Raw genomic sequence first — 22,022 nt, 5'->3', positions numbered from 1 at the left:
AATATACCAGAATTATTTTAATTGCTAGTGAGAACAGCAGAGCTTTGAATTTTATATCCCTGTTTCTCTTTGCCTGAATCAATCCATCTGTCTCTCACCATCCCGCCCCTATATGGCTCCCCTGCTCTTCCCTCCTGACTCACTTCACCTCATTGTCTATCAAGTTTTCCCTCCAAATATATTTTTATACATATGCAACTCTCAGCCTCCATCTGGGGCTGCTGGTGAGTGGGTATAAGTGCTTATTTCTGTCAATGTTTAATGCGTGTTGGCCAGTGTGTGTGCTTGAAGCGTGTTAATATAAAGAGGTCGTAAGGTCGATGTTTAACACCCAGGCACTATATGACCAAGCTTTGAACCAGAAAAGTGAACCAAGAAATTGTGCCTTAGTTGTGTGTGTGTGTTTGTGTGTGTGTGTGTGTGTGTGTGTGTGTGTGTGTGTGTGTGTGTGTGTTACACACATGTCTTGTGTGCACTTGTGCTCCGTGAACCAGAGAGCTCGGGTCAGATGCCTCCAGTGTCGGGCTTAAAGCTGCTTTGAATGGGCCAGGCTGCGCTCATCTTCTGTCTAATCTTCCTGCTCTGGTGAGTGTAGGGAGGAGGAGAAAAAATCCATAGTCTTTTCATCCTCCTGTGACCACTGTGCCTGTGAGACAGCAGCCGTGGGAATGGAGATGGATACATGCAGCCCTGCCTCTGACCTCCCTCTACTCCAACACAAGGGTGGAGATAAACAGGGCCACAAGGATCGCTAACATCTTTCTTTCTCAGGCACACACAGATGCACACTCATACCGACACATACACACCGCAGCACTGACATCTCATTAAAGGAATAGTAGGTGAATGTTGCAACAGCAGTGTGCCACTGGGAGAGAGGTCTATTAGGGATACTATCAAGAGACGGGGGAAGGAAATGAGATTCAGTGTGCTCGTCCTTTGTGCATCTAATTCTGGGGTGGCGTATGTGTTTGACGTATGTCTAATTTTGACCCAGAGATCTGGACAAGAAGCAGCATTTATAATTATTGGCTAAATCATTATGGTGATGTAGTGAGAGAGTTAATAAAGTAAATATCTAGTACCCAAAACATGTGATTCTGTATGTGTGTCCAAAAGTGAGAGAGACAGCAGAAACAGACCAGGCCTGAGAGAGGCTACGGCAGACGCTTCATCCTAAATTACTCTTCCCTCCTCTCTGTTTCCTGGGGATTTTGGAGTGATACTCCCCTCTTGGTCCCTTGCTCCCTCAGCTGTCACAACCCGTCACCACAACTATTCCACTTCAGCCGCAGGGATGGAGGGAAAGCTTTGTCCCTCTCCATCACCCTCCTTTCACATCCCTCCCTCTAATGATAGTTGTGGCATACTGGTTTGTATTGAGAATGCATTAACTATCCCTTTTTTTCTACCATGACCTATTGGTTTAAGGACACAACAGGAAACTAATGATGTTTTACTTTTTGCTAAGAGTCTCTTACAGCAGAAATTGGAAAGTAAACACAGTGCCATTCCTTTGGTCATGGCTAGTGTCCATAGAGATGCATGTGTCTTATTATGGTTTGTCAGGGGTCATTAGTGTAATCCAAGCAGACACAAGTTTATACTGAGAGAAGTGCGCCATAGTATTCTCTTTCTGTTTGTGTCTTCTTCTTTTTTTTAGTATCTATATGCAGCCGCTTCCGATAATGTCATCCTACCCTGCTCTCCGCTCCTCGCAACCAGAGACTATCAGCTGTGAACTCATCGCTCTCCTTTAATGGCCAGGTCACAGAGAGGGGGGAAAAATCCAAAGTGCATTGCATTCAATAGAGAGGTTGGAGGAGAAGAGACAGTGTGCTTAGTTCTGAGAAAGAGTGAGCAAACTGTAGGACTGTGGGTCTGTTGATTCATGTTTTTATCTCTGCCACAACATTCATTCCCAGGGGTCACACACCCTTCCAAGGCAGCAAAAAGATGACAGTGAGGTGACCAGATGAGGAGACCAGCTGAGTTGACAGCATGTTCTGACCTAACTTGCCTATGTTGCACTTCAGAGAGTAACCTCACGACACATTAATGTGCCACCTCAGTACAGTATTGACATGCAGAAGTGTGATGCTTCTCAGCCTTCCATACTTTAAGCCTTCCAGTCACTACATTGTGTCTGCAGAAAGCCCTCCGCTGCCAGGTCTCTGAGGCCATGTACTCTCTGAGGGTGACACTACCCAAACTCTATAATTATAAAATGCAAAGAGCATTCCTCAGCCTGGTTAGCCAGAACTATGAGAGAGAGGGACAAATATTTACCCCCACCACCCATTCCCTCTGTTCCTCCTCCTTTAACACGCCCCCACCCCAATAATTTAACAGTAAGAGCAACTAAGCCTTGTAAACACAATAGTTATGTCTGCGCTTACAGCCATGAAGCAGACAAACAGGCTCCACTGCCCCTGCAGCTACTACAGTCTCCTCTCCTCTCCTCTCCTCTCCTCTCGTCTCCTCCGCTCTCATTCTCTCTCCTACCACTCTATAAAGTCAAAATGCGGGTGTCTTGGCATTCAGCTTTCAGAATATTTTATTCATTCACAGATTAAATGAGGAATGGCAGAAACTCAATGGGATATTTACAGCAGTGTAAATTTTGTACCAGTGTTAGATTTACTGTATTTTTTTCTTTGTCACCGGGCACGTCTTTTACAAAGTCTTGAAATGCTCTTTGAAACTATAAATTTGTATTTTTCTTCCCTAACAATGGGCCTCATGCAAGAACTGTACAAATAGATTAATTCTTAAGTGCCCTATATGAGTGATTTAGGAAAACATGCTGCATTCACTAATTTTGTCATATTTTGGAATTTTATCTTAGGTACGAACACAATTTACAAATAGTCCAGACCTGTTGTTGAAGTTATGTGCATTTTTCTGCTGTTATCCAAAGCTCAGTTTTTCACAAATGTATTGTATATTTCATTACTTTGAAGCAATTTTGAGTTTTAAAAATCACATATAAATTACACTTCATTTTTATGTTTGAGTCATATGTTTGTTTTTTTTTACTCTTTTTATGACAATTCAAATGATAATATATTTCTTCCATTAGCCTATAGTTATTAATTTAAATTGACAATATTATAACAACATTTTGACATGGATTATAAGAGTGGGATCAGAGGGAGATAAATCTCATTTTTATATTACACTGCTTACATTTAAAAATGAATGACATGACATATGATTTTTAAATGCTCGCTCATTTACGCACAGGTTGTAATCATCATGTTTACACTGGTCATTTACACAGTAATCAGAAGTTAAGAAATCTGATGTGGCACACTCTTAGACACCTACCGTATGAAAACAAGTAAGAGAAAGTTAAGATAAGAACACTTAAATGTTCTTGCATGAGGCCCTGTATTTCATCCTACATGCAGTCTACTGACGCGACCTCTGCAAATCCATTACTTGCCAGTGTCGCCAAACCGAAACACTTGGCACAAATAATACTTTGGATGCTGAAATTGAGTTTAGTGCAGTACTGACTGAATAAAATTAAACACACTACATCTTTGATACACATAAACTAAAGATACGGACATTTTCAAACTTAAATGTCTGAATATACCTGTTTATACCTATATAAACACTCTGTTTTAGTGCCCCCAAACCTAAAAAGCCTCATCTGCTCTGATTGGTCAGCAGCCTCTTGGATGAGAGATAAAACGTCTTCCTCGACAAATAACCAAGTCCAGTTGCTTTTGACCGAAATTGCTTTGGGAATAACGCTGACCTGGACAAATGAGAACATTCACAGGCTCTGATTGGTCAGTGTTTCCAGGTCTTCTACATCTGCGCGCTCTGCGTCTCTACACTGTGAGTGCAGCCGGGGAATAAGTGTAACGGGACTGTACAGTAGCAGTACTTTCTACCTACTATTTGTATAGTTTGCTGATTTGCCATTAGGGACAGGTTGCATAATAGAGCAATTTCTCATTGACCCCCATTTTAAATAGGCCGTTTTCACAGCATAACTAAACCTATTTAAGGCCTGGCACAATAAACCATTCTAGTCTGTATGTTTAGGTCATATCTCCATGACAACACTGAGGGAGTTGATTTTTTTGTACCAGGCTAGCTTTTATTCTACTGGAGGTTAAAGTTTATGAAAAATTAGCGGCGTGTCCTCTTGAGTGACAGCTAGCCACTGGCCCTCACAAGGCTAATTGTCAGGATAAGCATGCTAACTCTGTCATCTTGACCTGGACTGGGGTCATATGTGTGGTGGTGTTACCATAAGTGACAAGATGGTTTGCTCTTCGATCAACTGTACTAACAGATGGTTTAGGAGCACAACTTGTTAGCTGTTATGCCAGCTAATTAAATAGTCACACTTGCACTATGACTTGCAATATAGCTTACGATCTATACACTAGATGCTAATCTGGAGCACTGGGAGGGTCGGGCCTTGAGGGTCAGTGTTTTACAGTCTATGGGCATGGTACTATGTTGAATATCGGTTTAAATCACATAACATAAATGTTGGCTGACTTGACTCCCGGATCCAGTGTGTTCTTCGCATCAACATGTTCTCCAATACTGACACAGGAGTGGATTTTCACTCTCACCCTGTCTAGCTCCCAAAAGAAAACCACAGCCTCCGTGCATATTAGAAAAAAAATAATAATAATTACCCCCTTTTCTCCCCTGTCCCGGAAGAAATCTCAACATTGACTCCCACATCTAGTAGCATGTGCTCTTAGCCTAGATCCTGGGTGGTTGTGCTATTGGTTGCTAATTCGGTGTACGTCAGCTAGGTGGGCGTATCTCCTTCTCCCCAACGTCACACCAATGCCCTTTTTTGGTAAGAGGAAATAAGGCAGAGTCAAAATCAAAAAATTTGGCGACTCACATAGGCGAGGGCGATTGGATCAGCTTGAAACAATTGACATTGACGTAGAAGCTACATCCATTTTATATCCTATTTATGGTTTAAAGGCACAGTTTCTGAATACAGGTTGTGTGCATTTCTCTGTGAATTGAGGGTTGTGATACTTTCACATTATGTATATAGCACCTCGACCTGCTTTATAATAAAAAAAAGACATGGAAATCTCACTTTTTAAAACATGGGACATTTAAAGGTCAACGGGCAGTGCTTTTATCCCCCCACACTACACCTAGCATGAGGTGTGTACTCGATATACACGCTGTGTATATCTTATATAATCACTGTTTTACAGAAACATATTTGCGCTTCACACTGATTCAGTAGGACAGTTTTAGGAAACTGAATTCAATAAATAAGTGAGGTGTCAGAGATGTAACAGCAAATTAAGGAAGTCTTGGCCTTAATAAAACCTGTATGTTTATTAATGTGATACCAAATATTGTCTGGTAATTGTTTGATTGTTTATAATTGCCTGAGCCAAGGGAAACATAAGCTTTGTCGCTGCAGATCACACACCACACAACTGAGGACATGTGTATGTGTCTCAGACATGTATTAATAGGATACTACACCAGCTTGTTTGTCTTAACACTTTGTAAACAGCCTGATGATATCTCAGCCTTTAATTCCTGTGTCTGTGCATGCATTATGGAGATCCTGTTTTGATTAGACATCCTAACTCATTTTAATTAAATACATAAAATAGAGAATAACAACTTTTGGTGCAAGCGTGCCTATCTGACAGCACAAAAGTAAAAGAATCTTTTCGTCTCAGAGGCTATTTGTGTTTGATGTTAACAGGCAAGCACAATGAATTAAGCCAGCAATGTAAATAATGTGCACTTAGATGTATAGTCCCGGCCACACTGCGTGGACATCATCGTTTAATGTACATCGATAACTCTGTTAGGCTGCTGCTTCTCATTGCCTCTCTTTAACCATGCATCTTCTCTCTATCTTTTCCCATTGTCACTCTCTGTATACTTATATAGGGAAAATGGTCCACCGGTGTGAAAGATGAAAGATGAGACAGGACACTGCAGGTCTCTGAAGCTATTTACTTTGTAGCATTGTGCTTCCCTCTGGTCCTGTTTGTCTGAGTGAATCAAGATACTTAAAATACTCTAGAAACATTCGATATGATGCAGTGGCGCTGGCTGACTTTTATTCCCGATTTAAAAAAATACTGAAACATGTTGTGATTCAAGAGCGGTACTGAACTTTATCAGTATAAATGCAGGCCCAGCCTCCACAGAGGATCCGCATCCTGGGTGAATGACTGTGAGAGCTGCTATATGGCAGGATGAAGTGTGTTCATTTCCTTATTTATTGACTCACTTGCTTTTCTCTGAGTGTTTGAAATTAATAACAGCCAGCAGAAATCAGACAGAGGGATGAAAATCAGCACTTTCCCTGCAGTGAAGCCATTCATCAAGCTAACGAGGGGGAGAATAGGATTGGAGGAGGAGAGGAGGGGGAAAGTAACGTTGGGAGAGGGAGCAGTAGGCGGGAGAGAGAAGCAGGTGCAGTGTGAGGCGGCAGGGGGGGGGGGGTGACGTTGGTTACAGAGGCAAGGGGAAGGAAGCTAAGTTTGCTTAGGAGGAGGAGGAGGAGAGTCATTTGGAGGATAGCAGGGCAAACAGAAGAGGAGGAGTTGTGTGTCACTCTAAAAAGAGATAGAAAGAAAGACAAGTTTGACATTGGAGTATAAATAGAGAGGCAGGAGGGAAACAGAACGCAGACATTTTCCTCTGGACTAATTGAGGGATTAGCATGGAGATCAAGACCGCATAGAAACTGACGATGATGTGTTTTTAGGTTTTAAGTCCATTCATTTGCTAATTACTAATGAGGGGATCCTGCAGCTCGAGACTTTTTTAACATATATGCCCACAGTGACTGGGTTGTGTAGACTACCAGCTCTAACAGTGATATTGCCACATGATGATGAGGATTGAGGCAGACACAATACAGAGCTTTTTCTCGCTGTCTCCGACGGTAGTATTTTACTCCCCTTTCTTTCAATGATGGGTGATGATGGGCCTGCCCTCTCCTCAAAGCCTTCGCCCTTGTGATGGCTCTGTCCCATGCCGCTCCACCTCCCCAGCAGTCCACCAGAGACCCAACAGTATCTCACACCCAGAGCAGGGCTGACTAAGCACTTACCTTTGAGCCTCTCTTCTCAGAGCGATAGAGGAGTGCCATGCTGAGAACTCTGCCACGGGAAAATAATTAGCAAAGTGGAGCTCTGCCCAAACACACTGGGCTAAATTCTTCACATACAAATGCAGCCATAACTCTTCCCCTGTCTTTCTTTCTTTCTCTTGTTGCAAGAAAAGCATCATTCTCACAATCAGCAGTGAAATGTGAGTGTCTTGCTTACGCTTCATGCTTGTGCTTCCCCATTTGAACTGAATCATTTGTAGTACTAATGATAACGCTAATGAATGTGACCAGTAAGTACAGTCTGTAGCATCAAGCAGCTTTGCAATCTTTCTTTGAGTCGGTTCAAGCTGAGAAACTTGCGTTTGGTGCCATATTATGACGCAAAACTGTGCCCCTCTCACTGTACATGGATATCTGTATTTTTAACTTTAAAGTTAGACCACAGTGTCTTTGGTCACCAAGGCTAAATATACTCAGCTCCTTCTGAGCAGTCTCCAGTTTCTCACTCCTTTTCGAGAGGCAGGTGGAGCAGGGGGGTGGGGGGGGTGGGAGGGAGATAGAGAACGCCCTGTCTTGAATAAATCAGCCCTCGACTTTTGACCCATATGGAGCAGGAGGTTGTTTTTGTACTTCTTCACTGCCCCCCCCCCCCCCCCCCCCCTTTCCCTATGGCCTCTGCACCCCTCCTCTATCTCATTCATTTTCTCCTCCGAATGACAGGTCAATCTGGATCGATTTCATCTGCCCTCAATGACTGAGACCAACATCCTGGCATCCAGAAATAGAGCTCTCTGTGATAGAAGAGCCTCCGATCAAGCGTTACCGCTAGCACGCAACTGTGGGAAGGGCTGAGTGAGAAGCGATGGGGAAACAAAACCATTTGGAAAAACATTCAACATCATTTACTGCCCTGATGAACAGCACTGATATAGGGAAGCAAAAGACATTGAAAATGGATTGTTGTGACTAGATGTGGTGCGTGTGTCTCTAAGTTTCACCTAAACCACCCTGACATACACTGGCCACATGGTTGGGGGTCTTGCCTACTTGTTACAGCATGATCAAACATATTTACACATTCAGACACACACACTGCATCCCCAATCTATATTTACACTCTGCTCTCTTTCACACAGCGTCTCCCACACACTTACTGTGCATACACACACACACATGATGGTTTTATCTTTGTCAGCATATTCAGGGTCCTTGAACTCCCTGCTGAACTCTGAACTCCAGTGTCTTTTTGCATGGTGAACCCCTGAGGTGTGCCTACCTTCATAACATACACACCAAGTCCAGTTGCTTTTGACTGAAATTGCTTTGGGGATACACACCAATCACAGGTGGGACACATTGATAGCCCAATACCAACGCTAACCTCTCTTTATCTTCTTGCCATCCCAACATCACACAGTGTAAATACATTTGTGCCTGGATTTTTTTTTTTCTCCTGCATTGGTGGGGTAGAGGCGCAGTGACACAGTGTCCTGGTGGTGTCTATAGGCAGTCCAGGCCAGAGTCAGGACACTCTTTCCCCAGGCAAGGACACAGAGACCTGGCTCTCCGTCTCCATCACTCAGCCTGTCCTCCTGGAGCTACGTGGCCAGACTGCTCATCGACCTCTCTCCTCCCCCACCTCATATGCATGGATTTGCATAAAACAAAGACATGGCTCTGCCTGCAACCTTTGCCTTGGTTGAAACTGCTAAGAACATGATCGACCAGACCACACCGCATGCAGCCCCTCTAAGCTCGGCTGCCAGGTTGTCAGAGCGCTACATCAGTATAGCGCAGCGGCGTTGCAAGATAACTGAGATTTACGAGGCTGAATAAGATAGACACCCTCATGGTTTTCCACTTTCATCCGTTTAACATCCGTTCCTTTGGCATTGTTTATATTCTACACCTCCTAGAAGTGTGCAGAGGGCACCTAATTCACAGTGATGACGTGGGAGGAGAATCGGAGCACTTAAAACACTTCATCTAAAGATGATTTGTCCTTGTCTCCCCTGATGGCTTTTGTCCTGCTTCCCCTCCTGAAGTTAAGTGGAGCTGGCTAAAGGCCAGCTACTGATCCCACCCACGCCCCACTTAGACACAATCAAGTAAATAACACTGGCTACAAATACACACACGCACTCACACACACAAACATACATACATACATATATTCTACTTCACCAAGGTACAAAGTCATGAATACCTCCTTTCATCCTTACAGTATATTGTCGTGATCAAGCACATCATGGCGTTATGGCATATGGAACAATCAGTGAAGACATTACAGGAACAATTGGGTTTGTAATATACATTTGCCCAGTTTCCTCTCTGACTCTGTGAATTGATTTCAGGAGTATACGCTTATTCTTCATTCTGCCTCTATCTTGCTGTCCCGACACTCTCTGCTTTTTCTCCCTAACACAAAACCTGAACATGTGATTTACATTCGAATGAGTGCCTATAATGTGCTGGTTGCGCTGTTGATCCAGGACGACTTACAACGTGACATATCTGTGTTGTGTGTGTGTGTCTGTGGATTTAAATAAGGTGGGGAAATGCATACAGTACTCTGCAAAGTTAAGGCACTGGTGCGAAAGAGACAGATGCGATGAAGAAGGTGTGTGCTCTTTAGCATATGAATAGGGGTTGACAAACAATGGTATAAATAGATAGATATAGATATGTGCAATATGCTATAAAACACTCACTATTATGTGGTGACTGTATCCTTTCTCTATTTAATGAGTCTAATATTAATGAATATGAATATTAATTTAATTGTGTAGGTGTATAATAGGAAACATCACCAGTGATAATTCTCTATATTATAATTATGTTTAATAGTATTTTTGCAGCTGAGCTGTGATGATTTTAAAGATTTACAAAGTTCTACAAAACTGACTCACTGTTATGAAGAGAAATAAAAACAAAAAAGCTGAGAGGTCAAGTAAAACGTTTTTTGTTGTTGTTGTTTTTTACCTCAGAGGGCCAAGGGCACGGAGGATAGGGGCTTGAAATCACAGATGGAGGAATTTTCTCGATGACCTAAAGAAGCAGATTGGACAAAACATATAAGAATAGATAAATGATTATCAAGGAAAATACACATGGTGTCTTATCTACCTCCTCTGTTTCTTCTACTGCATGTGTCACACACACACACACACACACACACACACACACACACACACACACACACACACACACACACACACACACACACACACACACACACACACACACACACACACACACACACACACATACACACACACACACATACTGATGCATACAAACAATCACAAAAGCACAAGTAGATTCATTCTGAGCGAGATTCACTCTCACCTTGTCCGTCTGGTGAAACAGTACATGTATCATATTAAACGTTTGATGCGTAGGGAAATGTAAAAATTTGCATGCAAATAGATTCTACAGGCAGAACCCATGGATCAAAACACTGTAACCACAAGAGACAAAACTAAAATATCTAAACATAGTGTGCCGTGGCACAGAAAAGGCAACAGAGTTCTATGCCAAGGCCTTTACTCCTGCTCATCCTATTAAATTACATTATTAATTGTGCTAAAAGGGAGGTCATTTATCATACAGATGAACAAACAGTGGAGGATGTTAATGTCTGACTCTACTATCTCATGACAGACACTTTCATAAGCACCCTCCCAGTAAGCATGTTGCTCCAGGAAACTCCAGATGCACTTATTTATATTCCCTATAAATGTTGCTACATAAGGAAAAACATTAGCTTAGCTCTTAGCTTTCTGTGCACTAATGCCAAGTCCTTTAAAACGCTCTGGAAAATGACAGTTGTTGAAATACTTTGCCCATACACTGCAGTGAAGGGAAATTTTAAATCATTAGATTTTCAAATAAATGCCACATAACTCAGTTCTACTGAGTATATAGACCCACAGTAGAACAGCTGCTTTGCAGCATGATGATATTAGTAACACAACAGAAAAACAAAGTCATTGCATCTACTGTAAATCACAAAGTGTAAACTTTCATTAGAGTGATAGATTTTGCAAATTATTTTAACAGTGCTGGAAAAGCAACAACTTCTCTTGGGAATCAAGACAAAAAGGCCTGTGCACCTGCAAATATTAGAGAGCTAAATCAAGAATATTCAACATGTAAATACAAATAGCTGAATATAGATCATTGTTGTTCCCTGTAGATGACTTAACCCTAATTGGAAGTGAGCAGTGCATTGCTCTCCTGCAGCTCTATATTTCAGTTAAAATAAAAATTAACTTTAAATGACAGTAACACATTTATGGATTGAAACTGTGATTTTGGTCATATATTGGGGTTTTATTTGTAGAAATATGAAAAGCATATGCTACTTTGAAAGGCTATAATCCCTCTTACATTTTCTTTTTAACTGACATCTTTTGTGCAAAGGGACTTCTGAGAGATGGTGTTGCAGTTATTTAAGTCACAGGCTCCTGGTTTGGGTCCATTTACAGACATATAAAATTACCCCAGCAAGTCCCGACCACCTCATTACCAACATAACCTGCAGCCAGTCTTTCAAGGACAACTCTCTAATGACATGGTATCCACTTAATGTCTATTTGAAGCACGCTAAGACTTTCTGCCACAAAGAAAGAAAGAAATGTATAGAAAGAGCAAAGCGCACTCTGATAAAATAAGCAGCTTCATTGATCCCTGACGTCTGTTTAATTCTGAAGGAGTGAGTGTGTGGGTACTGAACCTCTCATATACATTGTAGAGGGAGAGGAGGTCTCTGAATCTGCCTTGAACCTGGTCATATTCACAGATGTGGCTGCCACCTGGTTGTGCTGAGACACCTGACTACTGGTACTGTTAACTACCTGCACATCCAGTATGACTGCCTTGCTATTTTTAGGAACCAAATTCATAAATCATCAGAGGCTTTGTAATTTATCAATGTGAAAAATAATCTTACAAAGTCCTAACTTTATGAATTACATACACTAAAATTCAATTACATGATGCTTGCAATATGTATTTTAAAAGAAGCAGCGTGGCCTTGTGATGGGTTTGAAACATGTTTAAAAATATGAATAGTATATGTATGTTTGGAAAGGCTTCAACGCTAGCAACCATTAAAAGGGAAAGAAGAAAGAAAGGTCATGTAAACGTCATGCAAAAGTTAGACTTTCATCACAAATGCACCATGCCCCGATTGTTACAGATTTAATAAATAAACATGTACTGACCTTAGATCTAGTGTTTAAAATGTCATCATGAAATATTTTTTCAGTGGCCAGTTGTTTTTTTTTAAGTAGAACAAAAACACTTTAAAAAAAAAAAAAAATCCAATTTTTTTATTTTTCTAAATTTCAATTATTTTGAACCCATTGCACTATGAGAGAGATGATTAATACGTATTTTCTTTACCACAATTGAAATTGGTGGTATTTTTCAAATGGTATATGGTCTTTGTAACTTTTGATTAGTGGGTCAACTCAAGACTAAATCCCAGTTTAGCATCCAGTCTGACTGAGGATATTAATACAGGGAACAATGAGTTTTCCTATAGTACCACTGGTTGTTTTGTTGTGTCTTTATAACACCCACAATTCAATCCTTGAATGAAGTGGCTGTGAGAATAACATGAACTGCTGTTGGTGATCATTATGGCTGCCACGAACACCACCGGACAATCCCTATTATACTACTGTGATTAGTTAAACCACTGCAAAGGCTGATTTACTTTTATCATCTCTATTTTCATTTGACAGTGACTCATTGGCTTTCTTTTGTTCAGCTACATGGGATGAAAAAAGACAAGTGTATGGAAACATGACACGCTTTGGCCGAGCCCTATGTCTGCCCTCTTCTACATATTTTCAGTGCTGCGTACATGTAAGTACTGTACATAAACACATTATGTGTATTTAAACTTACTGTATGAGTCATCAACTGGGAGCTAAGTTATTTTAACACATAACATGTTTTTTTACACACTATAAAAACAAAGAACCCTTAATTGAACAAAAAGTTGTAAGTAAGTTATTGAATTTTGTTCCAATCCTCAGAAATGTACTAGTGCGATAAAAAAAAAGAAGCTCTGAAGAAGTAGGCTGCGAGAGTAACTCTCTAAGACAGTGGTGAAATACAGGAACTGGGTTTAAAACAATGGCAGTGACTAGTCTTGAATTTACTGTGTACTGTACCATGTCGGATGTGCATGTTCATCTTATTCAGTGGGTTCTGGGCAGAGGAAATGAGCTTGAGCTCCCCAGGGCAAGGATTACTCTAATGACTTTGAGAGCAGCCTTGTGTGCTGTAACTTTTGACCTCTGCTCATCCTCTTCTCCAAAAGACGACAGGACACTCACGCACGCACGCATGCATGCACACATACATTTACACATACAAACACACATATTATCCACACAGGCACTCATCAACCTCGCACATAGGCCGGCGTGAGCTAAGATATGCAGAATCACACACAAACAGCAACATATCCTCTCCAGCCCTTCCTCTGGCACAATCTAAATCCTGGAATAATTCAGGCCCCCAACCACCTCTTATTTTTGGGTCTGTCAACTGGCATGCCACTACTTAAGTGAACATTGTGCTGTATCTTGTGCCGTCAGCCAACATAGCGCCAACGTTCCACATGAGTGCATCATTGGAAAATCAATAGATTTATCACATACATAACCATTGCTCAGTTGTGCCACAGAGACAACAGGAAAGATATTTTGCAACTCAGATCTGTCTTCATGTAAATGTCATTTAGCTTTGAGACTGAAGTATTTAAATCACATAAATGTCAGAATACAGAGAAACACAAGGGACATCCGGCTGTGAAACAAAAGGCATGGGGCAAATAATTATTGTTTGTCTGTTTGTGTTTGTGCTGATGCTGGTGTGTGAAGCTGGTGAGTGTGTTTTCATTTCTAGTGCATAAACAAGCTAAAGAGTCAAACAGGGTGGCCTTAAACAGAAACCAAATTTTCATTTTTTTACATGCCACAATAAAACACATCAAAAGCCCACCACACGATTGCACAGCAAAGCCTAACCCCCTCCCAAAAAAGATCTCTCTTTAAAATGGCAAGTACAGAGATATGTTCATTTAAGGGGGAAAAGACAAACAATTATCCTCCCTGAAGATATTCAATACATTTTTGTGGTTAATAAGAAATATCAAAATATTGCAGAGCTACTGCTTAGATCAAATAGATGTAATTAGATAAATTGAGGAAGAAGGAGACCGGCTTGGCTGTAAATTGCATGGTGTGTGCATGCTAAGACCCAACACTGGCACAGCTGCACGGAGCTGCACTCACGATTTATCATCTCTACATCGCAGTAGCCAGTGGCCCACACCACTATTAATCATCTGCAAAATCATTTAATTCAGCCTAAGCCTGACTATTGTCTCAGTCTCTCCCCTCACTCTGGGCAAATCAGCCACAGCAGCAGCACACACTTCAGAGGAATCACACAAAACAGAAAGGGACACAAGTGGCTCTCCTTTTTTTTCCTTTTTTTTTTGACGAGGTGTGCAGCACATCACCCCTGGCAGATGGTGCAGACGATGGCTTTTTTGTAAATTTAATAAGTATGAAATTTATAACTGCAAAGACTATTGTTCATAGGGAATAACATTGATCACTCAATGCTTTGTTAACACACTGACAGTGTGGTTATTTTATTATGAAAGGTGACCTTTGTGTATATCCTTTGCTCACAGCCATGCACGCACAAACTGTGGCTAGGTTGCAAAAAGCTGACAAATCCAGACTGTCTTTAGAAACCTTAGTGTTTCTTCAAAGTGGATTTTGGCACATGGGTCTTCCTGTTTCAACAAACAAATTGTTCTGGAACAGTGAAATAAGATGCCCAAAAGGCTATTCCTTTTCCCAGAACTTCCAAAAGAACTTTTCCTCTTGTGTTTCAGAAAAGTGGCCTTTTCACCAGTGTCTGTAATGCACGATTGGGTACAGCCGCACTGAGCCTCTTTCATATCTCTCTTCTGCCCACCGCAGCGGCTGACTTACATTGGCACCTTCTACAGCGCCCCCTCACATGCCTGACATGGTTGTGCCCTCAACCCCCCCCCCCCCCCCCTGCTCCAGGCCAACTGACAAACAGGATAAAGCAGGGTGAAATTGGGAAAGCCAAATGATGACAAGCTAATGACAGTGAGCACACAGTGTCTGAAAAACACAGACAGCAGGCACACTACACATACACAAATCAGGAAGCAAGCAATTGGAGGGAGCATATATAGAACATGCAGTGTCACAAGAAATTCAGAGATGTTATCCAAACATACTGTCTTTCAAGGAACACACACACGCACACATTGGCACCTATTTAAGTTCACAGAAATGCATGCACCCGCCCCCTCAACACACACACAAACACACACACACAAAGAGACTCAATCACATACGCAAATAACAGGTCTACAATAAAGTTAATATAATGTAATTATATTATACAAAATCATATAGGACTTTCATAAATGCAGATGATGATTAACTCATGGACCAAAAATATTTTAAATAGGATACTTTTCTATTCTACATAATGATTTGATCGTAAACAATAACTTAGAATGGAAATGGAGTTGAAAATAAAAATAGCAACAAATAAGATTTCAGTCTAAGTCTATGTTTTGGGGTCATTATATCTTGAACATGATTTTTCATTGACAGTAAATTAGGGGATTTTTAAAAACAAAAGAGTGACACTTGTATTGGAAAATTTAGGTGGATTTATAAATAACCTAAAATTGTGTTTCTGATTTGTTCAGGGTGGACAGTTGTTAAATTAGCGTATGAGGAAAACACACTAAGAAGGGCAGCAGCAGCAAATATATACAGTGTTAATATGTGGTGCAGTATCTTCATCACGGTTTGAGTTTCAATATGTTTCAATTAGAAAAGCAAAACAAATTCAGGACAAGTCAAAAGAAAAAGTGAGAAACTTATTGAAGACAATTACATAACTTTATTGCATATCATTTAATTGTATGAAATGAAAAAACGAGCACATATGAACATCACATATGGTTAGTGAGTGAAATAATTTTGCACAGCAAAATATATATATATATATACTATATATAAGATGAAAGATTATTTAACATATTTTCAAGATTTATTGGCGAATGGTACTCCCTCATTTTATATATGCAGGGTGTCAATCCCTGCTGATCTAAACAATGTCCAGACATTATTGATTATAATAATTGTTATTGCTTTGCAAATATTGAGTTCGTTTAAGACAAAACAACAGTGTTTCCTGAACTGATAATAAAGTATCAAAATGTTACGCTTATGTCGCAACAGTATCTTCTTGAGTCGTGGAGAATACTAACCTTTTCCTCTTAAGTTCCACGTGATGACAGGCGAAGATTTTTAGTGCATTTCAGTCCAAAATACGTCAGTTCGTTAAAGAGACAAGTTTTTTTTTTTAAATGTCAATTTAGTTTGACTTCTGCAACAACACTTTTGGAAATACAATTGTGAAATGTGTGTCGGAGCTCTCACACTTTTATTTGAAGCACATGCTGCAAAAGCGCTGTTTATGCACTGAACAATACTGCTCATTGTATAACTGGAGCCGGGCCAATTTCTCTAAACCATTGTTAAAAACAGTTTTGTGCAGCAATCTCCTTATTAATTATATATGCTCCAACCTGTAGCACGTTATCTTTTACAACTTGTAAAACTTTGTACTTAAATTACGCTTTCAAAATTATTGTCAAATGCAGAATGGAATATATTTAAATAACATTATAGCCTTTAAGAAACAAACTAAACTTCCAGGAAAGAGATCGGTGATTTCCTTAACAGTGAAGTCTTTTCTCCCCCCCTCGCCCCACCAGGATCCCCGCCGATCAACTTCCATCAGGAATGCATAGCGCATTCACTGCAGCCTGATGACAGCCGGTGGTGCTGCACTTCAACACAGCTGAAATGCACTTGTATAAGGGGGGAAGTCCTGTCACTTTTTTGTTGCTGTCCCAAAAAAGTGAGGAGGCCAAAAATGAAGTATGAATGCCATGCTGGAGTCATCCGACAATAAGGACTTCTTCAAAGCACAGAAAGAAAAAAAAAACATACATGTCCAGCATGCAGGGAAGTTCAATAAGACATCTCTATAAAAACAATGAACAGTTTGTAATGAATACAGTCTTTTGTTGCTCAACACAAAAGCAAACAAATGCATGAGATGAGGTGGCGTCAAACGGCAGGCTCGCAATCCTCCAAGTTTGGCAGACAAAAAAAGAAAAGGTAAAAAATGACCAAAAAACATATTCTCGATGGATGCAGTTTTGACAGGAATCTGTACACTGAATTCAAAGTAAAATGATGAAAAAATGGCAAGTTGATGAACTTAGTGCCTGCATGCACACTTCCTACACTGCAGCATAAAGTTGGATCAACTTTAAAAAAAAATCATATTTTACTCAAACACTGCAAATCTAATGAACAACGATGAAAAAAATGGGCTTTGCATAATATACTGAGTATGATAGCAAAACGTAGATGAAAGTTTTCTGAATATGTCTCTCCAAAATAAAAAAACACGGATGACAAAGCACTCCAAATCTAACAGTCGCAGACGTTTTCAAAAAAATTATAAAATAAAATCTTGACAAATTAGTTCTTGGTCTAGTAGGTATTTGCGCCAAATGCCAAAAAAAGTTTCATAATGAAAACTTTTAAGCGCGGTGAATAACCCTGATATTCTTTTTTTTTCACGATAATGTCGAGACTCACATGAAAAACTCCGGGGAAGAAGGGTTGTTGTCGCTGCTGGATCCATTTTCTCTGAAGCCGTTGCTGATGAGCTTCTCATACTTTTCTTTGTACGCGTCCCTCTCCCGGACCAGCCTGGAGATCTCCTGCTTTAGGTGATCGACCTGCTGGACGAGTTGCGTCTTCTCTCCCTCCAGGACGTGCCGCTGCTGGACCCGCTTGAACCGGCAGGACTGAGCGTAGCCTCTGTTCTTTAGGGTCCTCCTCTTCTGTTTCAATCTGATCACTTCTTCCTTGCTGACCCCGCGTAGCTGCCGGTTGAGCTCCCGCACTGACATGGTGACCAGCTGGTCGTCTGAAAACCGGTCATCCAAGCGCATGTGTGGGTGAATTGTCCCAGAGGTGCCGTTGGACTGGACGCCAGGTGCTTGGTGGTGGCTGTTGCTGTGGTGGTGATGGTGGTGGTGGTGGTGTGGTCCTCCGTTCTGAGCGGCTGCCGCAGCGATGACTGCCGACACCACTGCCGCGGCGGACCCCATCTCTTCCCCGGCCATGGTGCCTCCTGCTCCGGCTGCGCCAGCGAATTGCTGGCCCCGGGCATAGCCATCGAATGACTGGAGCTGGTGACTGCTGTTGATCAGCGCCTCGACTGCGTCTTCGGGGCTGAAGCCCAGCGCCTCTGGATTCAACTGCTGTTGATAACCGGACATCCAGTAGAAATCCTCTATGTGTGTCTTCTGCTCGCTCCCCGAGCCCGGACTGGGCGCCGAGAAGCTTGGGGAAGGGGGCACCGAGCTGCACGGCGTGCTCATCGGGGTGGAAGACAAGGATCCCCCGGCGATAAGGCGACTGCACTGGCTGATGTTGCGATCGGGCTCCACCGGCTCCTTTTTCACTTCAAACTTCATCAGATCGAAGTCATTAACATATTCCATGGCCAGGGGACTGGTGGGCAGGTCGGAGTTGCTCATTGCCAGCTCTGATGCCATCCTCTTGCTGCTGACAGTCCTCCAAGTGGGGTGAATAGCAGCTGTCAAACTGGGTTGGTTGGGAAGAACGTGAGCCAGTTTGATTTTTAAGCGTTTGTCTTGAAACTGAAAAATGAGCTTTTCAGCGTCCTTTTTGTAGCCGCGGACTTGCAGGCGTGTGAGAGTAGTTTTTCTTTGCAGAGTCTATTGCACAGACACACCAGTGCCGCGCGCACGAGTAGCGGAGTCCTTTTTCAGCATGTGAAATTCGGCGGTTTTGTATTTCAAACATTTAACACTTTACGGTTAATACATTGCGCAAGCGGAGAGGGAGAAGAGCCGAAGGTAGGGGAGTGAATGCAGCCTCGCACGTTACAAGGCGCTGACTGGTGGGGCGATTTTTTAGAGGGATCACACAGCAGATGAGTTTAAGAGCATTGTAGCTGCCCTGACGTCAGGCTGGAAATAGGAAATTGACTCGGACGAAGAGCCAATAGGGTTGCACACTCCGAATTAACATATTAGAAGCCTGCAGAAACAAAACTTTTCGCAACTGTCAAAGACCATCAGCTGACTGTCAGCTGGGACATAGATGCTTAACTCTTTGACTACTAACGTCGTAATTTGAATCGAACCTTTCTATATAGAGTATAGAATTGTAGTTTGAAAGTTAAATTAAGTGGATCTTGCATGCTGTAGAGTTATTAACATGCGGTTCCTCATGCGGAGCATATAGAGAACACACAGACAAAGATAGGTATATATATCTATAAATATAACTATCTTTGTAGATATAGATAGATAGATAGATAGATAGATAGATAGATAGATAGATAGATAGATAGATAGATAGATAGATAGATAGATAAATAGATAGATAGTTGGGGATAGATAGATAGACCTACATCTATCTAAAGCTAAAGTGTATCACAACTGATCACCTTTTATTGACATATTTGCTTATGTATGCTACTTTATTTATATCTCCTGTTTTTTTTCTGTTTTAAAGCAGCATATTACACTTTGTTTGTCTCCCCTAGAAACATCGCAAAAAAAACATTTGATACCTTTTTATTTGATAGCACACATAGCTATATAAAACACAGGTTACCATATGCATGATGTTGAGTGGTAACTTCTGAGACAATTGACCAAAAATATGAAAGGTGGATTGAAGAGATTTGTGATGCCTCCACGTACCATTATAAAACTCAACACTGCCACCTTTTGGATATGCCAGGATATGGGATTCCCTTTTCAATAGGTATAATAGTCCACACACATTTTAAAATAAAGAATAAAATATGTTATGAAAGGATGAAAACACATTATGTACAATAGTCGTGAATTTCAAAGGACTTCTGTAAGAAAGTTAAACCAGTGGAAGTGAATGCCAGTGAACCCAGTGTTCCATCCAAAGTGATATTATGTCCCACAGCCATAAAAATCACTATCTAAGCACTGGCCAAGGCGTTGCTGTGGAGCCATATAAACCACTCTTGTACATTGCACTTTATCTCAGTTCAGAGGTCTTCTTTTAATTTATGTACAACAGTAACATAAAGCAGTCTCGGTATTTCTAGTTTCCATATCACTGTGTGTCCTGTATAATTAAGGGGATCATAATGGGCTTAACCATGTGGATCAAACCATTAGTTATTTTGTCCACACTGTAAAGAATATTGTATTTTAAATGGTGTGTATTGAGACCCTTGTGATGCTTTTTATACATTGATATTTCATACATTTATACACCAGACAATTTAGTTCACTACTGGTGTGAAACAGATACAGTTTCAGTTTACTGGCTGACCTATGATAAAGTTCCTCACATAGAACAAACGTTAATTTATTTTAGCTTGATACTTATGTATTAGCTTTGATTTATCAACAACGATGACTATACTTTAGTTTGGGATTTATACCCTTAAGTTTAAGTTCCCTATTGTATCTGCTGATCGACTGATGACACATGGCAGTTTACACATTCAATGATAATGCAATTTGTTTGAGAAAAGAGTGAAGTAGGCTATAAGGCTTGGTCTGCCTGGCCAGTTGGAGTGTTGATTTAATTTGTGGCCTCTTTTGACATGGTGCTGACAAATAACAATTTCTTTCCTGTGACAAAAGCCTATAATCATAGTCTGTCTCTCCCTCACTCACAAGTGTATGATCTCATCGTTGCGACAATGTGTATTTTTAGATTCCTGGGTGCACACAATTTAATGATAGACCAAATCAGTCACATCCCTCCTGCCAAAAGCAGTGGAAGATGATCCTGCCAATCAGCCAGATATTTTCATAACCATAAGGAGTGCAACACTTTTGCTATGGTTGCGAAAAACTGTAGCTATGATGGTGTCTTTCAGTTTCATTTGTTTTCTTTCTTTTTCTTCCCTAAATCTTTTTCTTGAGATTTTCAGCATGTAAGAGCACACATAGTTTATCATTGTTATACCATAAACATCAATACAGTATCATACTGTATAATAACAGCAACTATAACAGTGGTAACAGTATCATCGCCCATCCCCTTGGTGATCTAGTTTAGGTATGAAGCACAATGTCTAGAAACAGAAATATAAAACTAGATATAGCTATTTCCATGAAATAATGAGTTACGTTTAATGTCAAGGGTAATGTTAGAATACATGTCATGCCTTTGTTGTTTGGGTGTCAAAAAGGGTCACCCAAAAAGGAATTCCTTCTCAGAACTGATTGAGAAGCGTATCATCTCCAATTTAAGGTAGGACATCATGTCTTGGAGCTACTGACTTAGTCTGAGCGGGGAAACATCCTTCCAAGTGAGCACAACTGCGTATCTGGCCAAAAGTGAGGCAACAGGGTAGAATCGTGAGAATCATTGCCAGTAACTGAATGTTCCAGTAAAGGGGTAAATTAATGCATCTGCTTGCAAGTTAATACAACACTGTGCGTGTGGTTCAAACAGAACTCAAATAGAACTGTATTGTTTCTATTTCCATTCTGTTGCCTTGTCATCTGTTTGGGCATACCTGTTCATGGGAAGGCGCAGCAGTGGCCTGTTCCCTGGGGTACGGCCACAGCAGAGCGAGACTAATACACAAACGAAGGGAGAGCTCATTAGTCATGACAGAAGAAAAGTGGCAGACCTAATTTAGCTGCTTTTGTGCCTTTGAAGTTATTGATGATGCAGAGCTGAGAGAGATCTACATGGAGAGGTATCAGGCCGCTGTG

The 22,022-nt window shown here is 41.0% G+C and overlaps 1 protein-coding gene across 1 annotated transcript in view; it reads right to left on the bottom strand.

Moving 5' to 3' along the window:
• mafa (MAF bZIP transcription factor a) overlaps positions 1-19,073 on the bottom strand; it is an 84,965-nt gene extending 65,892 nt beyond the window's left edge. The window contains exons 1-2 of the mRNA XM_083916922.1: positions 17,860-19,073; positions 10,076-10,141 (exon numbers count right to left, since the gene is read on the bottom strand). Coding sequence (XP_083773048.1) covers positions 10,114-10,141; positions 17,860-18,827 — 996 coding nt within the window. The 5' untranslated portion in view covers positions 18,828-19,073 and the 3' untranslated portion in view covers positions 10,076-10,113. The remainder of the gene's footprint in view (positions 1-10,075; positions 10,142-17,859) is intronic.
• Between the last annotated feature and the right edge of the window lie 2,949 nt (positions 19,074-22,022).

Source organism: Echiichthys vipera, assembly GCF_963691815.1.
Source record: "Echiichthys vipera genome assembly, chromosome: 1".
In the NCBI taxonomy this organism is placed as follows: Eukaryota; Metazoa; Chordata; class Actinopteri; order Perciformes; family Trachinidae; genus Echiichthys; species Echiichthys vipera.
This window is presented reverse-complemented; position numbering and strand designations above follow the sequence as displayed.